Here is a 23,500-nt window from a genome sequence, read left to right on the forward strand (position 1 = left end):
GAATTAAAAAAATGGGGAGGCAAGTTTGCTGAAAAGCAATAAAATGTTTCATTTAGATGAATTTGATATGTCTTTTTCTCTGTAATTATTACAATTTTGTATCTTTGTTGAAACTTCTTTTACTTCAATTAGTCTGATTTCCTCACCAAAAAATCATTTAAAAGCAGAAAAAATGGATTTTTTTTTTTTCTTTTTTCTGAGAACACTAAAACATAGAGGTTTAACCAACTGTGTTGTAAAGGGAGGCAAGAGGAACAGAAATGGGAAACAGCTCTGGGGATTGTCCTGCCTAACTTCTGGATGTGCCTTAAAGACTGACTTGTGTTTAGTTTACTTTGTCCTTTATTGCACTTTATTGCTAGGTGAGTTTGGGTCTGGAAAATCCTTTAGATGGTATTTGTTGGATTACTTTTTGACTTAAAACTAACTCATGTCCACAGATCGTGTGTTTTCTGAAGGCTGTGATGTCTCTCCAGGTGCACTCTGAGGTGAAAAATGAAAGGGAAAAGAGCAACATATGGAAACAGCTGCCAGACTCAAGTCCAACAGCAAGGCATTAAAACCGAGTCTGCTGGCTGCATGTAGCATGTGGCTCCTCAGTCACGCTAGGGAAGACAAAGGTGATTCCATTGTTTGAAAAGGCTTTATTCCTGCCCACCACCAAAGAGTTTGAACCTTGACTGGGGTTGTGTAGCAGGAAGGGAAAAGCCAACAGCTATTTGTGGCCCATATCCTTGGATTTATTCCAGAAAGAAAAAGCATCTGGAAACAGATTTACCTCAAGTTCAGCATGTGTTGATGTGCTTTATTGACCTGCAGGAAGAGTCTGAGTGCTTTAACTACGAGAGCTTTTCCTAGGAGGGCTGAAGACTAACTGATTTCTGATGTAGCTGTGTGTCTGGGCACAGTCATTAATGCAGTGTGTACGCAGCAAAGGGTGGCTGTCATACCCTGATGCCAAGTGCTTTCATCTGTGCCTTTGTCCTCTTAGGATAGCGTTGGCCTGACACAGTTATCTACATGGATGTAAGTTTTTTTTCATGGACTTTTAAAACTCTTGTCTTTTCCTCTACTGAAACCTGACCTGTGTGAGCAGAGCCTGGCCAAGGTGCAATCCCTGCAGGACCAGCAGAGGAGAGGTGAGCTCCATACCCAAGCAGCAATAAAGCCTAAGATTTTTAGCTGAGCTGTTCTGAAGTCACCTCGCGTTATGCCCAGGTATCCTGGGTTGTACCCTAACCATGCTTAGAAGGGCAGAGGTTCTTTCCTGACAATTGGTGGGAAGGTTCCCAATTCTAACCCTCATCTGAAAGTGAAGCCATCACAGAGGTGTTTGGGTTATTCACATGGTCTAACTTTAGGCACCCACCTTCACCTAAGTTAGGGAGTTAGTCACTCTGGGCTCTCTCTATTGCCAGAAAAGTGAGAAAGGATCCCCAAAAGGCAATTCAAAGCATCTAGTCTGAATTGGTAGGAGGATCAGGCTCCCACTCTAACTCTTCTCGCTTTCTATTGACTATATAGGGACCCTAGCAGACCACACTGTTTATATAGCCAGCTGAAGTTAGCTGGTATAAAACTCTGTTTCTATTACCCTTGGTACTGTTTTGTTACTAAAGCAGAGAAACATCTTTCCACCTATTTGATTTATCTGGTATGTATCTGTGGGGTTTTTGTTTCAAACAGAAACTCATATCCAACAGAAACTGTCATGGGGGGGGGGGGTCCCTTAATATGATCTATATACATACATCTTATTCCTGCAATTCAGTTATTCCTGACTTACACCACTGTAGGGCAGAATCAGACTCCCCATTTCTGACTTGAAGTCTCAAAAGCCATGTGACCAGTACGGTTGTGATTCTGTCAGTAACTGGTATTTTTTCCAGAGCACTAGCTGCTAGAAGCATGTGAGAATCAATAGCAGGTTTCATTTAAGAACAGGCTAAATTTGTAGGCACAATGACTGCTAGAAAGCTGGTAAACATGATCCAGTGTAACCTAATGCTCAAAATGAAAAGAGCCAAGATAATTCATCACTTGAAAAAGTATTACTTAAAAAAAGGACTTGTATGATTTTTAAACCAATGTATAGTTTCTGAACCTAGAGTTCTGGTAACAGTACAGCAATTGTATTGGGAGAGGAGAATATGGAGAAAATAATGTCAGAGAAAATTACTTACCAGGATCAATTTTCTTTGAGGTTTCAAGAGCTTGGGCTTAGGAAAATTATTGGCTATTGGAGCTACAGAAATAAATATTAAGGGATCATTTCATATTATCATCATTCACTGTCATTTTTAGTATATGCATTAGCAATTTATAAATTACAGATTAATAGCAGATTAGGAGCAAATACATGTATTTATACCAGAATTTAACTGTATTTCATGTAACGTATTTTACAATGAAACATAGGGTTTATGAATTAGAAAAATTCATAAGATTAAAGAATCTGATATGCAAAACATGCTGTTTGTGTGCAGAAGCCAGAGCAAATGTACTCCTTCAGAACTGATCACTTGTGATTCAACCCACAGTAAACTTTCAGGTCCTTTCCCTCCTCTCTCCCAGTGGCTCAGCACTGGCAGTAGTGCTCAGAAAATAAGCCCAAGAGTTTGTGAGACTGACCCCAGAGGCAATCGCAAATGCTCTTTAAAAGTGAGGTCCCCAAGAGGTTGATCTTTATCTGCTCAGCTAGCTTGACTTCTCAAGTGCACCTGCAATTTTAAGAGTGCAATGTGCTGGCTTCCCTCAGTCTATGCCCAACATGAAATTTCATCCTGCCTAAATTTAATCTTCTCTTTAAGCAGGGTGAATATTGCTACAGAGGTTCCTCTCTCTTCTCTGATTAGTGGGAGCTGAGACCTCTTGCCTGGACTTGGTGACTAGCTTTGCAATAGCCAAAGCTGCAGGGAGGTGAGAGCCTGGTCACAACAGCAGGCACAGGCCATTTCTTCCCCCACCGATGGGAGTGAGCACAGGTCACCTCACAAGCAGAGTCAGTGGCAGAGTGCAGGAGTCCTGACATCCTGCACTCTGTTGTCCCTCCATGGCTGTGCTCAGGATTTGAAATACGTCTGCATCTCTGTTTTCATACCTTTTGCTGGGATGGCTGGTGGCTGCTCCAGTTTCTCTTTCTCTTTCTTTTTCTTTACCTTCTTGGGCTGTAGAGGGGACATGCTTGTCACACTGGTAACTGTCTCCCCAGAGCTGCAAAGCAGAGACCCATATGTGAGGGCAAAATGAAGGCAATGGAGGGAAAGACAGTTTGTCCCAGTGAGTTCATGCAAACACATCACCTTCTACTTGTGAGAGTCCCTGCCCAACAACTTGGATTTTGACCTGGGGATATACTGAAAAGACTCTTACAGGGGTTGAAATGCTCTGGGTCTTGCATTTTTTTCAGCCATAGAGCCTGGCTGAGAAACTCAGAAGTCTGATCTGTCCTGGTGCAGAAAAGGCAAAGTGTCAGTTTAAACAAGACTCATTTCATAGCTTCTATTCCTTAAAGACATGTATGACCCCACTGCTGCACCCAGGATGAGCTTGTACCTGTATGTCCTGGAGGACCAGAGGCACAGACGGGTTAGGTGACTTGAATAAGCTTACACAGAAAGCATATGGCAAAGCAAAATCTTTGCTGCGGTTTCTGGGCTAAGACTGGCTGAGGGGCCAGCAAGCCAGGAGGATGTGCAGCATGTCTTCAGACAGCTCACAAACCCACATTCAAAAAAACTAGCTTTTTAAAAGAGGTCAGTGTGCTCAGTACATATAAAATGGAGAAACCATGCCCCAGTCTCTAAACTTGGGCATTCTCCAGTATATCTGTGCTGAAAAAGCACTAGCAGGTATGAGGGAAGAGTACAGGCTACATTGTAAAGAGACTCCAATCCAAGAAAGCTTCTATGTTTGGACTATTATGGATTAACATCATCTAAGTCTGGGGTTTTTACCCTTAGCATCTCCCAAAGCCTGAGGTTGTAAATCCTGCTTTGAATCATAGAGTGGTTTGGGTTGGAAGGGACCTTAAAGATCATCTAGTTCCAACCCCCCTGCCATGGGCAGGGACACCTTCCGCTAAACCAGGTTGCTCAAAGCCCCATCCAACCTGGCCTTGAACACTTCCAGGGATGGGGCATCCACAATCTCTCTGGGAAACCTGTTCCAGTGCCTCACCACCCTCACAGTGAAGAATTTCTTCCTTACCTCTAATCTAAATCTACTCTCTTTCAGTTTAAAGCCATTATCCCTTGTCCTATCACTACAGGCCCTACTAAAAAGTCCCTCTCCAGCTTTCCTGTAGGCCCTCTTTAGATACTGGAAAGCCACTATAAGTTGTCCCTGGAGCCTTCTCTTCTCCGGGCTGAACAACCCCAACTCTCTCAGCCTGTTTTCACAGGAAAGGTGCTCCAGCCCCTTGATCATCTTCATGGCCCTCCTCTGGACTTGCTCCAACAGGTCCACGTCCTTCTTATGTTGGGGGCCCCAGAGCTGAACACAGTACTCCAGGTGGGGTCTCACCAGAGTGGAATGGAGGGGGAAAAATCACCTCCCTCGACCTGCTGGTCGCACTTCTTTTGACACTGCCCAGAATGTGATTGTCTTTCTGGGCTGTGAGCGCACATTGCTGGCTCATATTCAGTTTTTAATCCATTAATAACCCCAAGTCCTTCTCCTCTGGGCTGCTCTCAACCCATTCTCTGCCCAGGCTGTATGTGCACTTAGGATTGCCCTGACCCGTGTGCAGGACCTTGCACCTGGCCTTGTTGAACTTCATGAGGTTTGCACGGTCCCACCTCTCAAGCCTGTCAAGGTCCCTCTGGATGGCATCCCTTCCCTCTAGAGTATCAACCACACCACTCAGCTTGGTGTTGTCAGCAAACTTGCTGAGGGTGCACTCAATTCCACTATCCATGTCACCGACAAAGATGTTAAACAAGGGCTTGGATACACAGTCATGTTGCAGCGATTGTCACCGTGTGTCAGCTGAGCTATGGTAAGTGACTGTGCAAGTGCTTCTAGCTTGCAACTAACGTGAAATGAAATTGCATTGGCTTAACTGGTAATGAAAGAAATCTTAACTTACAGCTGGGGTGGGAGGAGAGTGTTATAGCAGTTAGTTATGATGACTACAGTGGTGGAGGTGACTTGGTAAGCAGCTGTTGCTCAGATGCATCTGACCATGGGCTCACCCTGGGAAAGATTAACGCAGTATGGTTGTGGGGACCTTTCTGTTCTGTGCTGGTGAGTTACACCACACAATGGGATCCCACCTGGGTCTCCACAGTCATTACACCGACAACACTGGTTTCACTGAATTTTAAATCATTTGTCCCAAGTTCCTGTTCCTCTCCAGGTTCTTTTGCATGATGAAATATTCTCTTTATATTAATAGAATAAAATATTCAAACTGGGCCAAAGCCTTAATGAAAGTTAAGATGTCTCAGCTATTGCTCACACAAGAATAACAAAATAACAGGCATTATCATTTTACACAGCTGTAAATCCAAATGAATGTCACTACCATTGGTAAAATCACTCTGGATTTACACTTGCGTAGATTACAAAAAGACTCTGGTTTGCTGATTTTCCTGAGTTTTGTTCCATGTACTCAGTCCAAAACATAGGTTTGCAGCCAAACTTTTTTAAAGTGTTTAAAAGGTAAAATATTTTCATGATTTATAAATAAATCACATCAATTATGTAAAGTGAGGGTTGCATTAAAATAATTTCAAAGTCTGCCTGCACTATTGTGAACCTATCCCACAACAACCATTTGTTTCTATATTAAAATCAAAACATGAAATGGTTTAAAACCAGCAGGAAATGAAACTGTCCTGCCTGGCTCTGTTGCCCAAACACAGCAAACTGCAAAGAACAAAGAATAGCAAAAAGGGGATGAGAATGATTTTTTTAAAATGTTTTTGGTTTTAATAATCCAAGGTCATTAAGGCAGATGTGTAGCTTAAAGATGCTATTATTCTGATATAGCTACTTTAAGCACAATACATGAAAAGGCTTAGTGTCAATTCATTGCCTTAGTTGTTATTCTTGCTTTGCTACTGAAAAAGTGAAGCTACCAAGAAATGTATTTGTGGCTTACACTTTTCTTTTAAATGCCAGGGCCATACAGGGTTAACTAATTCTGGGAGATACAATAACTGTACTTGCTGTCTTAGAACTGAGCTCCTCAAACCAAACAAGGAGGCTCAGAAAAGACTCCTTGGCTCCAAAACACTGCCTTTTTGTGAGCTTGTCTTGTTCTATGTCTAAAAGGAAAATTAGTTTTTTATCTCCAGCTCCTCCTCCAGCCTCCTGGCTTCTATTTCAACAGTGTCAGATTGTGCATTTCTTGAAGAATCTAATGAGATTTTAGAGAGTAAGAAAAATACAGGAGTTTGGGGAAAAAACCTGTGGAAGATGTCTAACAACCATGGCACTAGGACAGCAGTTTCCCTGGAGGTCATGGCTGTCCCAAGAGCTGGAAAACTACTACAATTTTGTCTTTACTATCCTTACTAGAGTCAAGGATATGGGACTTTTCCTGTTGTCATCTAGGTCAGTTATTTCCCACTGTCAAAGATCAGCAGTGCGGTGACAAAAAATTCACTTGAGTGAACTGGGAGCTGCTTTGGTATTTTCCAAATAGGGGAGCTGTGTGAAAAGGTGCCAGGGGTGAACAGGGTGCTTGGTTCTAGTTCAGTCTGGCAGAATTTGCTCCTACGATGTTAGATTGGTACTGTGGAACCAAGGTGTTGAGATGGACAGCTTTCTGAGGTGAACAATTTTTTCACCTCAAATTATTTGTCTCCAGAAGAGCATTCAGACCAAAACAAATACAAAAGACAGAAAAAAATAATTCCTATTTTCAAAGCTACATCTCCTGGGGTTTTCTGGATCTGAAAACTGACAAAATGATTTAATAACAAGGAAGATAATAAGAAGGAGCATATTTAAAGAAAAGAAAACCTCATAAAATGGAATTAGGTGGTTTGGAAAACCCAAACTAACTGTACTTTTTACTTAGGTATTTTTTTTTTAAATGTGGGAAAGAAACGGGGTTTGGTTAACTCATTTTTTTTCCTTAGTTTGTTATTGGTCAAGTAGCAAACCAAAACCTAAACATTTACTTTGTTGTACTCAGGAAATCTGGATTTAATTTTCTTTTCTACCAAGGCCGTTTTGTGAGACCGGGGGCAAATCACTTAGCCCTTTGTGCTTCAGATTCCAATTAAGTAAAAACATCATTATGATGTCAAGACATAAAATACTTTAAGATGCTTAGGTATTACTGCAGTGGGAGTACAGACACTTCTTAGACACCAAACTATTAATGTAATTTTGAAACTGGATTCTGCTCTGAGTTTGAAATATCACTGAGGGAGTTGGAGCTGAGCCTTTCTAATCAAGGCTGAATTTTGCACAGCGTAGTCATTTGACTGGTAGGAATCTCATGCAAATTAGTTCCTCAGTTTGGCCTAATGGATATTTAGACACTGGGTTTGGGTCTAAATGTGTTGAATTAAGTTCCAAGACAAGGAATGCGCAGGTGAAGAGAAATGAGTTCGAAGGAATTAACAGTTTGTGTTTCGAGCAGAGGGTGGAAAATAAATGGTACCAAGTGTGAAGCATAACAAAAATTATGATACTGGTAACACTTTCATAGCTATTTGATTTTAAAGCCCTGAAGTCAATGTGCTTTAGACATGCATTTGTGGGATCGGGGCTTTCATTAGCATATCTTGTCACACTGAAATATATGAAACCATATTTTTATCCATACAGAGTCACGCATTTCTTTCACTTCCGGAGATTGCATTTTACAGTGAAGAAATCATACTGGCTTGTTTTCCCTCTGCTATTCAGCCTCCTAAGTTTAGTGTTTGCAGTAATATCACTACCACATCATCTATTCCCAAAGAGGCAGATTCTGTAGTATGAGTCTTTTTATCTGACTGCCATGTTCCATTTTTTTCAGTCATCTTTTCAGTCTGGTCTCATTTTTCTCCTCTTCTTGTGTTCTCTACCAATCTACTTTGATTTCCTCCTCCTCCCCCTTCTTTTTTTGTTTTTGTAATTCCAACTTTGTCCCAGCAGCTAATAAAGAAGGGGGAAGAGAAAGCATCCAGGGAAAAATGAAAACTGCTGAGCTGTGTCTATAAATTTTTGGTGTGGTGCAATGGCTGGTCAGGGTCACAGAACAAAGATCTTTCCATGAATAATGGAAGTTTCGGTTTGTACTGGCCCCTCCTGAACTCTCTGTTGCTTTGTTGCAACTTCAGTTACATCTGAGTGTCGGTTAGATTGAACACAGTGATAATCCCATGAGAATGCACTAAAAATTACACTATTTGAGGATCTAGGGTATGCTATACTTGGCTTTGAGTCTCACAGTATCTTAAAAGATACTATGAGAAATAGTATCTGTGAGACCGGATTCAAATTACAAGGCTAGAAACATATGTTTTATGTCATTGAAAACTGGGAAACAGCTGTTCTATGTTGTTATGAGGCATCTCTCTTTAATCTTTTTTGTTTGTAAAATACTTCTATCATCTTTTTTTTTACTGCAGTTCCAGCACAATTTATATCTCAGGAAAATCATATGATGGAGATCAGTTTTATAGCACCACACAATCAAAAACTTTTGGCAGTCAGTGGTATTTAGAGGGACAGTGATTAATGACTGCAGCAGAAGTAGGTTTTTTCCCATCACTTGGAGTCTTCAGCTGGAAATAGACTGTGGGCCTTGAAAATCTGCTTTTGAGCCCCACTCCCTGTTCCTGCAGGTGGCAATTACTGGGTAACATTGTGTTTTGTTCTATGTACCTGGATGGTCTAAGTCATTACCATCTGGTGAGGTACTGGGAAACCCTAGAAAGCCACACAGGATGAAAGCAGGCTTCTCCAGAAAGCAATTCGGAGTCTCAAGGAGAGGCCTGTCACTGAAGCACCTGCAGGACCTGCAGCTACAGAGCCCAGGTAGGTCTCCCTTATTATGCACAGCAGATATTGGCTTGCAGGCATGTTCATGAGTCATGGACCTGGGACATTTTAACCTCCTGTAGGCATTTTGGAAAACATTAATCGTCTTCTTCAGCATACATAACAAAACAAAACCAGAACTCGTGCCTTGGGTTATAGTCAAGAGAAGTGTAATCTCCTACCTGTTCTGGGGGCATTTCACCAGGTAATGCTTCACTGTTAAAGAAACAAACAAAAAAAAAACAGAAAGAAATGTGGCTTCACACCAACACAGTTTATGAGTTACAAATGGTCAATGCAGCTAGACCTGTGTTGCTGAGACTTTGGAGTTGCCAGATTGTTACATTGGGAGAGCTGCTAATCATCACAGTACATTATATTGTGCATATATGTAGCCTGACTCAAAGACATAGCTGGGCTTGGGAGAGGGAAATGTATCAAACACCACCAAAAATCTGCTGTGGAAGTGCTGGGCAACACACATTCCAGCAGTCAGCCCAGCCCAAAGTCAGCTTGCTAAGGAAAAGCACAGCAGGCCAGTAATTTTACTTTGAAGACTTTTATTTCCCTTGTGGTGCCTCTATTTATTTCCAGAAGCCTGAAATAAACCATTCACCCACAGGAGCCACTGCTGTTCCTAATGCAAGATAGATTGTGGCCTCAGGCATAAAGCAATTCCCTCCTGGGATGGGATCAGAGGTCCAGTCCAGCCACTATCCTGTCTCTGACAGCTGTATGTGTGAGCTGTATAAATCCTTCTGCTTCATATTCCTTTGAACCCGTAGTCCTGAGCAAGGGCAGCTCCCCTCCCCTGCAGTCTTTTAGGAGCCAGGGTTATTAAGATGCTCTTTTGTGGCTTAGTGGCTTCTGTGCTCTGCCCAAGCTGTGCTGAGGGTGGAGACGTGCAGGCAGGAGGAGAGGCTCTGGCTGTTCTGGTCGACCTACTGCCAACTTATTTCTCAGAAGGAAAAGAGGGTGCATCCCTGGGCCATGATGTGAAGTTCAATACAACATAGACACCTCCCTCCCTTTGTGTTCTCCGTTCTTTAAAAGGCCATGAAAACCAGACAACAGCGCACTTACATGATTATGCCCCTCTCTACAGGAAAGCTTTCATACTTGGTCTTACTCAAATTCTCCCATTCTAAGGAAGCTACATAGCTCCTGGGGGGGGTGTTACATTTTAGTCCTAAGGAAATGGGAGCTGAGAGCGCTAGGAACTGGGGCTAACACAGGGGCTGTGTCTAAGCCAGCCAAGGCAGCGCTTCCATCTATCTGTCTGGCCTTTTTTGGATGTACAGGAGAACAGTAGGCCTGGGCCCCTGACCTGGTCTCAGGGGGAAGAGCAGAGCCAGGCTTCTCTTGGAGGGCCTCTGAGGAAGATGAAGTGGCAACTGCCTCACTGAAGGTGGAAGAAGCCTGTGCCTGGTGTCTGCCTGGAGGCTGGGGGTGATGCAGAGGGAGGTTTGATTTGCTGTCCCTCTCTTTTCTCCTTTTCTCAAGGAAGGATGGACTTCATGATTTCATTGCAGGTTCTTTTCACATGAATACTAGCATCTGCCTAGTCCAGCCCAGGATGGAGGTACAGAGTGCCAAGGGTGGAGAGGAGGTAAGATAACACTTTTTGAGGTGCAATGCCTTATTCTAACAGTCTGAATGAGAGAGCACTGCTGCTGGCTGACAGGCTGGGTATCTTGTGGTCAGATCGTAACCCCTGGAAGGCGCCTCTGGAGGGGGTAGAGGAGTGCTATGGGAGGAGGGGGCTCTTTGTGCCCCATGCCCATATGAACTGCTGCTCCCTGGGGCAGAGGTTCAGGGCTGAGCTTGCTGCCATGGCCCAGAGGCTGTGGGGAGAAAAAGCAAAACGGGGCTGGTGGAGACTGTGTCTGTCAGTGACGCTTCTTCCACTGCTGCTTCAGAAATTTTAATTCCCTGATGCTTGACTGGATGCTGAGCCAATTAACATGGCTCTGGAAAATAGTCTGATCAGGTGGTCCTAGCTGAAAGACTTGTCTGAAAGTCTTATCATTGTATACTAAGTGCCTGTCTGCTAAGATTTATTCTGTTATATTTCCATTGAATCCATAAGTTTAATGCTGCCAGTGTTTACTGGGTAATGTTCAAAATCTAAATAAAAATTTGGTGAAGCCTGCAATTATTCAGATATTAGGGTAGTGAAGAAAGGATTTAGCAGCTCAGAAGAAATTACTTTTTCTCTGTTGTATATGCTTACTCTATATTGTATTCTGTATTATTTCTATATTTTACTGGTGTTGGTTCAATATCAAGAGACCTTTTCTCCAAGCTGCTTGTATGCTTACAGCAGCGTAAATCAACAAAAACAGAAGCAAAATCTAGCCCAATGTCTGCTCAAGAAAAACCAGGATACATCAGTGTGTCTAGTGCTTGTGGCTTCAGGGTGACTCACCATGACCAACATACTTAAGTGTGGGTACTCCCTTGGCACGAAACCTTTGTCATCACTTAACAGGGTAGGAAGAATAACATTGAAGTTGTTCCTTCCTCTTGGCAAGCAGAGTTGTTGGGTTCAGTTAGAATCAGAGTTACTCTACTGAGCGCACTACCGGGAAGATGGAGCCACAGCCTGAAATGTGTTTGTGGTCAGGCAAGGACTTCTGTATACATCTATTTTTGGCTTACATGTCTTCTCCCTCATGTATCTGAGTCACTAATTCCTTCATGCTATGTGTGTAGTGCTGAAGAAGCAACAAGATCACAATTCTTTCCTGTCATTAACAAGACCAATCACTGACAAAACCCTTTCTGGAAGCTTCTGTTCAGAGATGGTCCTTATGCTCTCCTCTAACATGGTGGTTGCTAAGCATGCTGGTATCTCATCCTCACAGCTTGTGTGAGGTCTCCAAATAAACCACTCTTAAACTGAAATGAAAGTAGAGCCTGCACTGGCTACTCCACAGATCTGAAATAACACTTCTGATTACAACAGGGCTGCTTTCATGCAGATGTAGCCTCTTTGAGAAACCCTTCCTGAGGAAGAGAAGAATGAAACAGTAATCCTTGATCATGAAAGAGTATTATAAAAAGGCAGATCTGAATGATGAAATGATGCATTAGTTTCAAAGAATACTACAAATGAGAGCGTGCTAATAATAACCCCCATATTCTCAAGAATATTGACAGCTAGTCAGGAAGGGAGAAGAAACAGAACAGAAAAAGACTGCTTTGAAAGCCCTCTAAATGTCTGCGGAAATGTCACTCATGCAAATTGTTAGCTAGATCTGATCAGAATGCAATTTAATGATACAGCACTTGGTCTTCTTTGGAAGAAGTTCCAAACCCCTTCAATTTATATTTATGCAAAGCTGAAAGGTTCTGAAAACTCCAAAGCAAATTTAAAGTGAAATAGCTATTCAAAGGGAGCAAAATGCCCTTGTTCTAGTTTTGCTGGCAGAAATGTTTTTTCCTACCAATATTTTTTTTGTTTTTATTAAAATCAAGGCAAGGAGATATTTCTCTTTCCAGCTTTTTCTGCATTCTCCTTCTCCCCTCGCTCCCTCTTTGGTAAGGGCTTTGCAGTCAGCAAGAATGACATTTCACTCACCTGTGGATCTCCTCTTGTTCAGAACTGACTGACAGAGAATGACAACTGTAAAAAGGAGGACGCTGATGATTCCTATTGAACACACAAACACTGCATACACGTACAGATCTGAAAGCCAAGCATAGATGACGGTCAGTGTTGCAGATGTATGCTTCATGCTTACAGGATAGAAAAAAGTTACATCTACAAGATCTGAATAGACCCTGCCCCAAAAGATTTAGGGTAACAGTTCAAAAGTAATTTAATGCTCTTGAACTTTCATATAGTATCCTGCTCAGTTTAAAATTTGGCTGAAGTCTCCATAAATGCAAATAGGTGTAACTACACCTAAGAGGGCTTACTTTTGGCAGGGAAGAAAGGGTTGGTTTGGGGTTCTTTCTTCTCTTTCCTTTTTTTTTTTTTTTATGCAGCAACTGAAAAACAAAAGGACTTAATTTGGATTATTTCCCAGTTCAAGCAGCTGTACTTTCCCACCCCCCCCCCCAAAAAAAAACCAAGAAAAGTGCTGACTGGGTGGGGGAAAAGGAAGAAATTCTGCAATTTCTTCTTCTGGCGGCAGCACTGGCTTGAAGTTTTTGTATATTTTTTTTTTTCTTTTCCGTCTACGGCCTCGGTCTCCCTTTATGGCTTTCATTCAGGTGCCATAACACAATCCCAGTGGAGCTAACAGGAGTTGTACCATGGCAGATCAAGATGGAGTATTTTCTTCAGAAGGAGAAGAAATCTTTAATGACTTACTTCTGCTTTTACTAGAACTCTAAATAGAGTACTTTAAGGATGCTCTAGCCATTAAGGCCTTGAAATGTCCTTAGGGAGGTATATTGGCTTCTTTCCTGCTTCACAGAAAGGAAACTAAGCCTCACAGGTCAAGTGTTCTGGTAGAAAATAGCATTGCTGGAACTAGACCCCTGACCTGCAGTTCTGTGCTTCATTCCCCTTATGCTGTACAGCAATACAGTTTGTAAATTGTGGTTTAAACAGCAAGGCTCCCCACAGAAGCAAGGCCATCCTGCAAGCAAGCATTCCTGCCTGGCAGGCAGCACAGCAGCTGGAAATGCCATGCTGGTGCTTCACTGGTGCTCCAGATTAGGGTGGGAGGAGGAGGAGGAAATCCCAACTGCATGCAAATTCTGGATTTCAGTCTCCTGGAACAGTTGTCCACTAATCTACACAGAAAATACTGCTTGCCTTGAAACTCAAGGGAACTTTAAGCTGCTCTTGCAGTGCAGAGCATGTTCAGTGAGCGGTTTCTAAGGCTAGTGGGAACACAGAGTGCTTGGTACCTCTTCAGACAAGCTCAGCACCTTCCTGGATAATGGTCTGTATTTGCATGGGTTATTTTCACATTGAGCAGAACAAATATATAAGAAACTGAAGCTGGAGCCTTTTCTCCAACACAGCTTGTACTCTGTGGAATGGTTTCTCAGGCAAGGCCTGAGTTTGCACAGGAACTGGCAAAATTGGTCCTGACTGGGGCACGTTAGTTGTCCTGTAGCATTGGACTAAACTAACATCTTGTATAGAACCAGTAGCAGTTAGATGCATCTTTACCTTCAAAAAACTTCCAAGCTTCATGGTTTTTCTTGAAAGTGGGATCCCCAGAAGACTTTGATGAAATCACTGGAAAAAAACCAAAGAACACATGACAAGAACTGAAAACATGTGGCATAAAAAGTTGGGACATCTTGAAGTAAATGTAGTTCTGCCTTAGACTTCAGTGCACCAAGATGTTGCTTTATTTCATGGGATAATTACTTTTCAATGAAACACTTCAGTTATGAAGCAGCATTATAAAAATGTCTTCCAGCAAATCTCATCTGGCTTGGCACCCCCCATGAGTGCCGTATGGCTTGAGACTGCCTCCCTGTTGTCATCTTATTCTGGGAAGATGCAATGTGTGGCTCTTCAATCAAAAGTTAAATGCAGTGAAGAACAGCAGGAGAATAGAAACACACTTTGGAAGAGCCTAGGCCTTAGAATAGGGTGGCCATGTGCTTGTAAGGTCTGTAATGGCTTTGTGGAGGTGGTCTGAGTATCCCAGGGAAAAAGCTACCATTAATGTTGTATGTAACTAGTTTTATTCCAACTCTGTGTTCTTAGTTACCTAGAACTTGTACCTCTAAGGTTGCAGTTTCTGTTTCTGTCCCAAAACAGGCTACTTCTGAGAGAGGAGATGAACAACTTTTGCTCAAGTGAATAGGAATTTGTTCTCCCTTTTAGTTATATATTAAGAAGGATTTTTAACACTGTAGTCTATTTCTAAGTCTAAGAGGTTAAGGAAAAAAATAATTGGAAGAGGAGTAGCTGTACTGAAGGACACAGCTCTGAAAGCTTCCTGGGAATTGACTTGGAGGCAGCCACATTAGGCACAGCTTTTTTAAAAAACAGGGAAGTCGTTCTAGCAATGCTTGGCACTGAAGTAATCTCTGCCAACACAACAGCATTTCCCCAGCTTCAGGACTGAGTCTGTAGGCCCCTGATTTTGCCCAACCTGAGTTCCTTCCAAAGCTCTTGTAGAAGTCCCTTGGCAGGTTGAATTGCCCTGCAATTCCTACAACAGCACCCAAATCGCACAGCTCACCCCAAGTGAGAGCACTGCTCATGAGTTCTTTTTCTTCTTATTTCCTTTGAAAGTTGGCTTCCATGCCATACCTTTTAAAGATACATGGATATGATACCTGCCTATCTGCAAAAAAAACATTCATGTGTGCATGGACTTCCTGAAGCATGTCCAAATGCTTCAGAAATTGCTTATCTGAGCTGAAAAGCAGAATGTCTCTACTTACCCTCAGTGTCCTTAGCTTAGATGTAGGAACAAACTAGGCTGAACATCTTGACTAATGTAAACTGCTCCGTCACTGCTGTATCAATGGCCAGTGACTATTGAGTGCAGAATAGCTTAAATTCTCAGCTGGCGTTAATTCCCCTGCCTATGGATGGGTGTTTTTTTCCTGAGAAGAAAGACTATATGATCACAAGTTGTACCAGCTCACCTTTATAGCCTAGGAAAAGGGCTGACTGAATGACTGTGTTCTAACTCAGTTAAGAGGGAAAATAGCAGCAGAGTTTGCACAGAATTGTCTGCCCTGTTTCAAAAGGAGGAGCAGACTATAGAGCTCTGGGCAAATGGATGAATGTCAGTATCATAACAGCTGTACAGCCTAGCACTAGAATCCGAATGCTCTGACTGCTGGATCACTGTTCAAAAACCTTTCTTCTCTCCTCAGCCAGATTGTTTATGCATGCTGACATTTTTTGATCAGATTAGATGATGTTACTTATGTTAATCCATGATTTTTCTTCTGCTAGCAATCACTGCAATGCAATAGGAGTCTGGTGATGTCCTCCAGATTGCCAATAAGGTCTGAACCTCCAAGAGAGGGTCAAATGGCAAATCGTTAAAGAACAAGTATTTTACTGGAAAGAGAATTCATTAAGGAGTGCCCTGTAGTGATGCAAGGCATGGGGCTAACTCAATGGATATGGAGCTGCTTTCAGGACTAATGAAATCTTTTATTCAGTTCTGATGGGAAGTTCATCCTGAATATTTTAACAAATCTGCTCATTTGATACATGAAAGCATCACATGTGTAGATTTTTGGCAAGTATTTTAGAATACCTTCCCTGAAAAAAAAAGGCCTTTATTCATTTTAGGGAAAAAACCCTAAGTCTTGCAGTCCTGTATCTTGCAACATTTTTGCTATTAGAAAATGCCACATGCAACTAACATTTAACAGACCTCAGATTCTGTTCTATGGGAAACTCTGACGCATAAACTTCCCAACCAGACAGATTGTTGCGATCATCTCTACTTGGTTTGTGTTATCCGTGCCAGTAGGATTATAGCTGGACTGTCCTCCTACATGTATTCTCTTCTCTTGGACTGTAAACCATTTGGAACATGTATTGTTCATCCTAAGAGATGTGCAGTACCTTGCATAGTGGGCTTGAGGGATTACCCAAGTGTAAATGATGGTTTGGAGATGCTGCGTATTGTTCTAAGAGGACTACTCACTATTTTGAGTTTTCTGATAGGAAGGCAGTGGGAGAACCATCTTTCTGATGTCTTTTTTTCCACAAATAAACTGTTTTCTGGTGTATTCAGTACTATAATAAAGATCACTAACTTGGTTTTAGGCTAACATTGACCACACAAGCCCAGGAAAAGTACAGATGCCTTTGATAAGATGGGGGAAGGGAAAAGGTTCACCTTAGCCTAGTTGGAAGATGTTGCAAGGCTGGAGTAGGAGACTCTTCTTGGCAACATCAGGACATGGATTTCTCTTGCTTTTACTACCAAGATTTAACAGTAGCCTTTTCATAAATCCTATCTTATGTCTTGTATTCGCTACACCTAAAGGGGCAAACTGCAACAGTTCAAATTTCAGCTGGGCATTCTGAAAACACTACAAAGTTGCTGTAGTTGACCCATGAGTCCATGAAGACAAGACTGTAAGGACTCCGTCTCCATTAGATGAAGCTCCTTTTCTGAAGAAATGTATTCTGTCCCCAGAGGAGAAGCCAGATATGTAGCTAAACTTTTAACTGCCATCATTAGACATAAGGAACTGTAGCCTGTGACTCAATTGTTTTTTCTACAACTCCAGTATGTGTATCTGTATAAACTTGTGTTGCAAGAAAAATGCATTTGCAACTTCTGAATGGCCTACACAAATTCACACCTGCAAACTTGCTAGCAAATAACAAAATCTGAATATGAGTCAATAGCAGTAGATACTACAGACCCAGCCGTAATCTGATAAAGTCTTTTGCTTTGAATAGTGCTATGCTTGGTGGCTGACAAAGGCTATGTACTGAACTGTCCCAGGTTTTTTCTGCTTCAAGAGCAAGTCAGATTTTGAAGAAGCTGAATGACCCTTTCCCATTCCCTGTGGAAATTTGTGTCTTACACAGCGACCTCCTCTTTCTTTATGAACAAAAAAGGGACCTAAATGCTATTTCTGCATCCACTTGATGTGCACGGTTGTAAGAAATTTGCCTGGCACTTTAGCATAAAGATACTATTTTGAATTTGGGCATAAATGCAGACACATTAACTGGAACAACATGTTAGACAAGACAGCAACTGTGATGTGTCTGAACACTGTTACCTTATTTGATAAAGCACAAGCGGTATAATTTAAGTACCCAAACGCTTCAGGCAATTTGTATTGCTCGTTTTGTTACATCCTGGATCTAACCATAACATAAGTAAATCCCTTTGCAGTAAAAAGTGTAACCTACCATAATATAAAATACAAAATGTGTTTGGAAGAAAATTTCCTTGAAAAGCCCAAGTGTTACCATTGGGGAAACTGGAGACTTTATCACCACTCTGAAAAGAGTTGCCTTCCCTCCTATGTGTAGCAAGTCCTGTACGCTCACAGTGCATTAACCCGATGCTAGCTAAGGTGGTCCTTCGCTTCCAGTAAAAAGGCTTTTAACAGTAAAACGGTTGCTATGGCATTTAAGGATACGTCCTTTTTCAGATGTCTTTTAGGATCTTTAATCTGGATTTAAAATTAGAATCAATACTCTTTTGGGGGGCCCAGGGTGGTGGTGGTGGTGTCTGCCTCAGATCCCCACAGTGCGTATTGTCAGTGTGTTTAGTCTGCAGGTGGGCCTGCCTTCCTCCCTTGTCTCAGGTTTCCTGCTCCACTTTGGGTTACGTTTGAAGCAGAGAGAAGCAATACAGCTGACCAGACAGTGTGAGAAAGATGAAGTCATAAGTGTCAACCCCCTGCCCCGCCCCAATTATGTTTTCATAGATCATACTAAAAATCAGGTGAAAAAGTAGTATTTAAGGACTGGACAGAAAAGGTACAGTTTCCCTTCTTGCAACAACTAAATTGATCTGAATCCCACACTTTAGCTAGGAAGAGCACTAAGAGGTTTCTGTGTTACAGTTAGCAATAGCCTGAGCAGCTATGAAAGATGCAGAGTGGCTTTTTGTGAGCAGGGGTATGACAGATGGTCTGACAATATTTTATATTGCTTTTTCTTCTGCTGCCATTTACCTGGAACATGTCATTCCCTTTCCAAGCACTCCTGACAAATCCCTATGTTTCACTAGAGGTGTTTAAGAAATTCCATCATTCAGTGAATGAGAAAACACTCTTTAAACAGCTGACCTGCCCTATGAAATGATATTATTGCAGGAAAATCCTAAAAATTATTCTCCATCTGATTTTCTCTCTTTTTTTTTCTCCACCACCCCCCCCCCCCAAGCCTGCTACTTGTTCTGCACTGCTTGGGTACGTGCGTTTGGACTATTTTGCAAGTCCTTCATGCAAGAAACACATTAGTTGTTATCCATTCTATCTTTCAGTGTACTACACTTGGAGACAGCTACCTGGTCTGGTGCAGAGGATCTGAGGGGAAGGGTCAGTATAGTGTAAACCCCCAGCTGAAACAGCATTCTCCTCCTTCACTGCTTGTCTCTGTCTCTTGACACCAGACCTGGCCCTCTCTAGCTCCTTTCCCTCAAGTTATCCTCAGAAAATCTTCTCCAAAGCACTGGAAAAAAAAGAGTAGTCTATCCTCTAGGAGACTCTGGGATTGTATGGTGGCCTCCTAGCCTTGCTTGTAGGCCTGCAAGCTTCAGCCCTGACCATCCATTTGAGGTGATGTTGGAAGTAACAACACCTGGTAGTTACTCTCAGCCTCTCCTCCTCCTTTCCATTTTGAGCGTTTGAACCACTTGTTCTCTGTAGGCTGAGACGAGAGCCTTGGCTTCCCTTCCCCACACAAGCCACCAGCTTTGCCCCTTCCCAAATGTGGGAGGCTGAGGCAGCTGGGATGATCAGTCCTGCTTGCCAGTTCCTTCTTTACAGTGGCTTAATCTCTGCTTTCAGCCAAACCTAGAGGGGTGAAGGAGGGAGAGAGAGGGAGAGAAGGAGGAAAGCCAGTTCCTAGCCAAGCACAGGAATAGCAGGGAAGAAAGACTGCTGAGCATGAAGCAAGCTAATGCCTGAAGTCTGTAGGGCTAAATCATGCATGCAATACAGTTTCATTTCATAACCCTGTGTGGTTACAAGACTAACCACTGTGTCTTGGCTCCAGCCACTCAACATGGGGTCAGTGCTAGTAAAACTTAATGCCCTCCAGAGGTTAAGATGGCTGAGTTCAGGAGATGTTTGGGTCTAGTGTTTTCACTCCTCCTTGTTTAAAAACAAAAGAGTGAAAACAGCAACAAAAATCAAACAAGAAACTGTTCTTTGAGCTGTGAAGATAATGAATTCTGTGTTCCATCCCAAATGGCTCCCCTCTCCACAACAACCTTAGTACTGGACTTCTTCTCCTGTGGTATGTCCAGGAGCCCCAATTACTGACTGCGATGTGGAAGGTCACTGGGCACATGGCAGCTCAAAACCAGTATTTACTTTTTTTGTTCTTACAGCTTTCCTTCAGTGAGGAAGTTTGTACAGATCTCTCCCTTCCCCCCAGCCAATTTCACATTACTTGTACAACCTTAATATCTTTAAGACCGTTATCTCATTAAAATCAGCCCATAGATTCAAAAGAGTGCAGACTAGTTGATAGTGTGATCATGCAGGCTTTGGTTTCTTTAGGATACCAGGTTATGGATTACAGATGGCATTTGGCTGCAGGATTACATTTCTGACCCATGATACTGATTGCTCTGGTGATTTTTATTTAGGAGTCCAATGAACTTTGATGAAGTTTTCCTTTAAGTCCAGGTTCTGTGGTCTTCTGTGCAAAAGAAGGGTGGCTGATGTACAAAGCTGGGGTCTGGATGTTGGAGGGGTGGGCATTTCCCTGGTGGAGACAGGTAAGGGTTTGGGGTTTCCGTTTGGACTTGGGTTCTACTCTGTCATTATTTACACTTCTGACTGCAACCAAAAAGCAGAGGAAATCCCATATGAATGTCTTAGAGGCTTTCCAGACTAGTTTTGCATGCCCAGTAAGACCAAATAGCATAGACTAGGATTTTCTTGCTGTTGTTTAAAATTGATCCATGGTCTTTGCTACTAATCCAAACAGAACTTCAGCTTTGGATTGTTAGTGTCTTTCGTCATTGCTAGTAATAATCAGTTAATTACATTACGTTAATGCCATCATTTCTCAAGGCAGATCTAAACATTGCTGGTCAATGTGAAGCTGCTCTTTAACTCTTGTTATACTGTATTTTTCACATCTTTGTTCTCAAACTTCTGATAGATTGAAGTGAAAGCTTGTGATACCTGAGAGCTATCATCACAGGAGATCATACACTCAAAAAGATTACTTTTTACTGTCACATTCTCTCCCTGGTGTGTTTATAGTCCAAAAGTAATACAGAAACCTGAATGACACCAGTTAAGCTGGTGTTGAGGGAATGTGCTTTGGATTAAGACTACATAAGCATGTTAAAATCCATCTTGAAAAGGTCTGTAGTCTGTGGAGTTCCCTCAGACCAAAATTGGTTTCAGAGGAGAGCTAGGGCCATTTTCACCAAAATATAAGGTAGATAAATGGGATTAGGGTTTCCCAGCTACAGGAATAACCTTTGGGGTCTAAACACAATGATAAATTTAGCATGAACAGGAATGGCAGAAAGTTGATGAAGCAGTTTCCTCCCACAAGTTTTTCTGTGATTGCTGGATGAGCCGCTTGAATTTCCAGACCCATGGACCAAGCAGTTACCCTTGATTTTTGGCATTATCTTTAGAGTTGCCCTGTGGGAAATCAACTTTTCTGTTTATAAAGCCACAAGCAGGGGGCTAGTTTGCCAGCTAGTGCTAACAGCACAACTGCTGAGCTCAATGACCTCTTCAAAGGAGTCTGTTCTCTAAATCCAGCTTCACCCATCTCTGAAAGTGTGGGTGTCATGGTGTTAGATTTGAGCTGACTCATCCCAAAGAGAAGGCTTGGTTTCAACTTGGTTCAAAATCCTCACTTGTTGCTGGTCATTTCTTTATCTGAAGTTCAATACCAGCAGGCTGGTCACTGCTTTTCTAGCTCTGCTTTCTGGCTACAAGTGGTATAAACAAAAGTACTGAAGTGATACTAGAAATGCTAATTACCAACTGCTGCAAATCTAGAACTAAAAGCAATGAAAACACCAAGACAGAGGCAAAATGTAGATCTAAAATATAATGCTCCTATTTCAGGTTCGCCCACTGCACGTTCTTCAGAAAATAAGTTAATTTCTCTCTGATTCTGTCTCTTTGTATTTAAATAATAATGGTATTTGTTTATTCACACTAGCAAAGTTGTAGAGACCTTGTATTAGGTCTGGCTGAGATGGAGTTAATTTTCCCCATAGCAGCCCCTCATAGTGCTGTGCTTTGTATTGGTAGCTAGAAAGGTGTTGATAACACACCAGTATTCTGGCTACTGGTGAGCAGTGCTTGCACAGCACCAAGGCTGTCTCTCCAACACTGCCCCGTCACCAGTAGGCTGGGGGTGGGCAAGATCGTGGGAGGGGGCATAGCCAGGACAGCTGATCCAAACTGACCAAAGGGATATTCCATACTATAGTATGTCTGCGCAGCAACAAAAGCTAAGAAAAAGAAAGAAGGAGGGATGTCATTTGTTATTACGACATTTGTCTTCCGAAGCAACTGCTATGCATACTGAAGCCCTACTTCCTGGGAAGTGGCTGCACATCGCCTGCTGATGGGAAGTAGAGAATAAATCTTTTGTTTTCCTTTGCTTCCATGCACGGCCTTTGCTTTTGCTTTATTAAGCTGGATTTATCTTGACCCACGAGGTTTTCTTCCATCTTATTTTCTCCTCACCCTGTCCTGCTGAGGAGGGGAGTGATAGAGCAGCTTGTTGGGAACCTGGTGTCCAGCCAAGGTTGACCCACCACAGACCTGTAGCTAAATGTAAAGGAGTTTTAATTACTGCTATTCTGGTAAAAAGCAAAGGAAATAGACTGCCTTCTACAAATCCACCAATCTTCTCACTTTTTTACATTTCATTGTGGGCTGAATAATGTTTAAATTGTAATGTGTAAGTAAAGAAGTTGAGTATTAAGTTTTCTTCTCATATCCAGAGATAACACTTAAAAATAACTAACTTCAAATGTCTTATGGATGAACTTGCAAGAAAAGAAAAAAAAGGATCATGGGACAAGGAAAAATGATAGAAATCAGTAGCCTCTCACCTCTTATTTCAGTAGCTGCTGTGCCATTTGACCATGCTGTCCACTTATTCCTGTGCTTGCCGATTTCCTGGACTTTGCATATATAATATCCTTGATCTGTTTGCTGGAGGCTTAGAATAAGAAATTTGTACATAGTTCCATGTTTCTCTTTAAGAAGATGAAGTCTTTGCTTGTGAAAATGATGAGTATAATTTCCATAATACTGGACAGACCCAAACTTTGTCATTTTGATCATTAGATACTCCTGGTTAGGTGATGCAGCAAAGACCCACCGCACAGCCAGCAAATTGTCTGTCTTTCTCTTTTGAGAAATGTGGCAGTAAAGGGTAGCATTATCACCCTCGGAGTATTGCACTGTTGGTCCCGGAGAGACTGTCACATTTAAAGCCTCACAAACATCTGCAAAGGAAAGAAAAGATGGTGAGAATCCTCCACACTGACACAACAGCATTGTAATCTGTCCCAGCGCGCAAGTCCACAGCAGGTAAACCAATGGCATCTGTTCAGTGTGCCGCAATTTAATGAGCTTTTAGAACCTGACATCTTCTGTCTTTCTGTGAATGTTAAAGATGGTATGAGGCCCTCCTTCAGCAAGCCTGCTCTAGTATTCTTGCTATTGTTAATTAATAAGACAGGGTTGAAGTGGACACCTTGCTGCTGTCATAGGCCCAACATCACATAATCTTTTGTCAGTCTGAACAAGTGTTAATCTAAAACTAGCTTGGAGCAAGAGCCAAGAATGTCTTTTGGAAAGCTGTTCCACAAGATGCTCTTCCAATGACTTGCATCCTTTCTTAGGATTTCCAGGCTAAATT

At 42.1% G+C, this 23,500-nt stretch overlaps 1 protein-coding gene across 3 annotated transcripts in view; it reads right to left on the bottom strand.

The window, feature by feature from the left end:
- The window catches only part of LOC104322770 (V-set and transmembrane domain-containing protein 4), a 95,073-nt gene that overhangs the window by 66,273 nt on the left and 5,300 nt on the right, over positions 1-23,500 (bottom strand). For 2 of the 3 annotated variants that reach the window (XM_069796555.1, XM_069796557.1), the window contains exons 2-7: positions 22,686-23,084; positions 14,123-14,191; positions 12,572-12,679; positions 9,171-9,204; positions 3,101-3,213; positions 2,184-2,245 (exon numbers count right to left, since the gene is read on the bottom strand). In XM_069796555.1, the coding sequence (XP_069652656.1) occupies positions 2,184-2,245; positions 3,101-3,213; positions 9,171-9,204; positions 12,572-12,679; positions 14,123-14,191; positions 22,686-23,084 (785 nt within the window). Of the gene's footprint in view, positions 1-2,183; positions 2,246-3,100; positions 3,214-9,170; positions 9,205-12,571; positions 12,680-14,122; positions 14,192-22,685; positions 23,085-23,500 lie in introns of those variants that run through there. The other variant, XM_069796556.1, reaches the window with a different exon arrangement.

Source organism: Haliaeetus albicilla, chromosome 11, assembly GCF_947461875.1.
Source record: "Haliaeetus albicilla chromosome 11, bHalAlb1.1, whole genome shotgun sequence".
NCBI lineage: Eukaryota > Metazoa > Chordata > Aves > Accipitriformes > Accipitridae > Haliaeetus > Haliaeetus albicilla.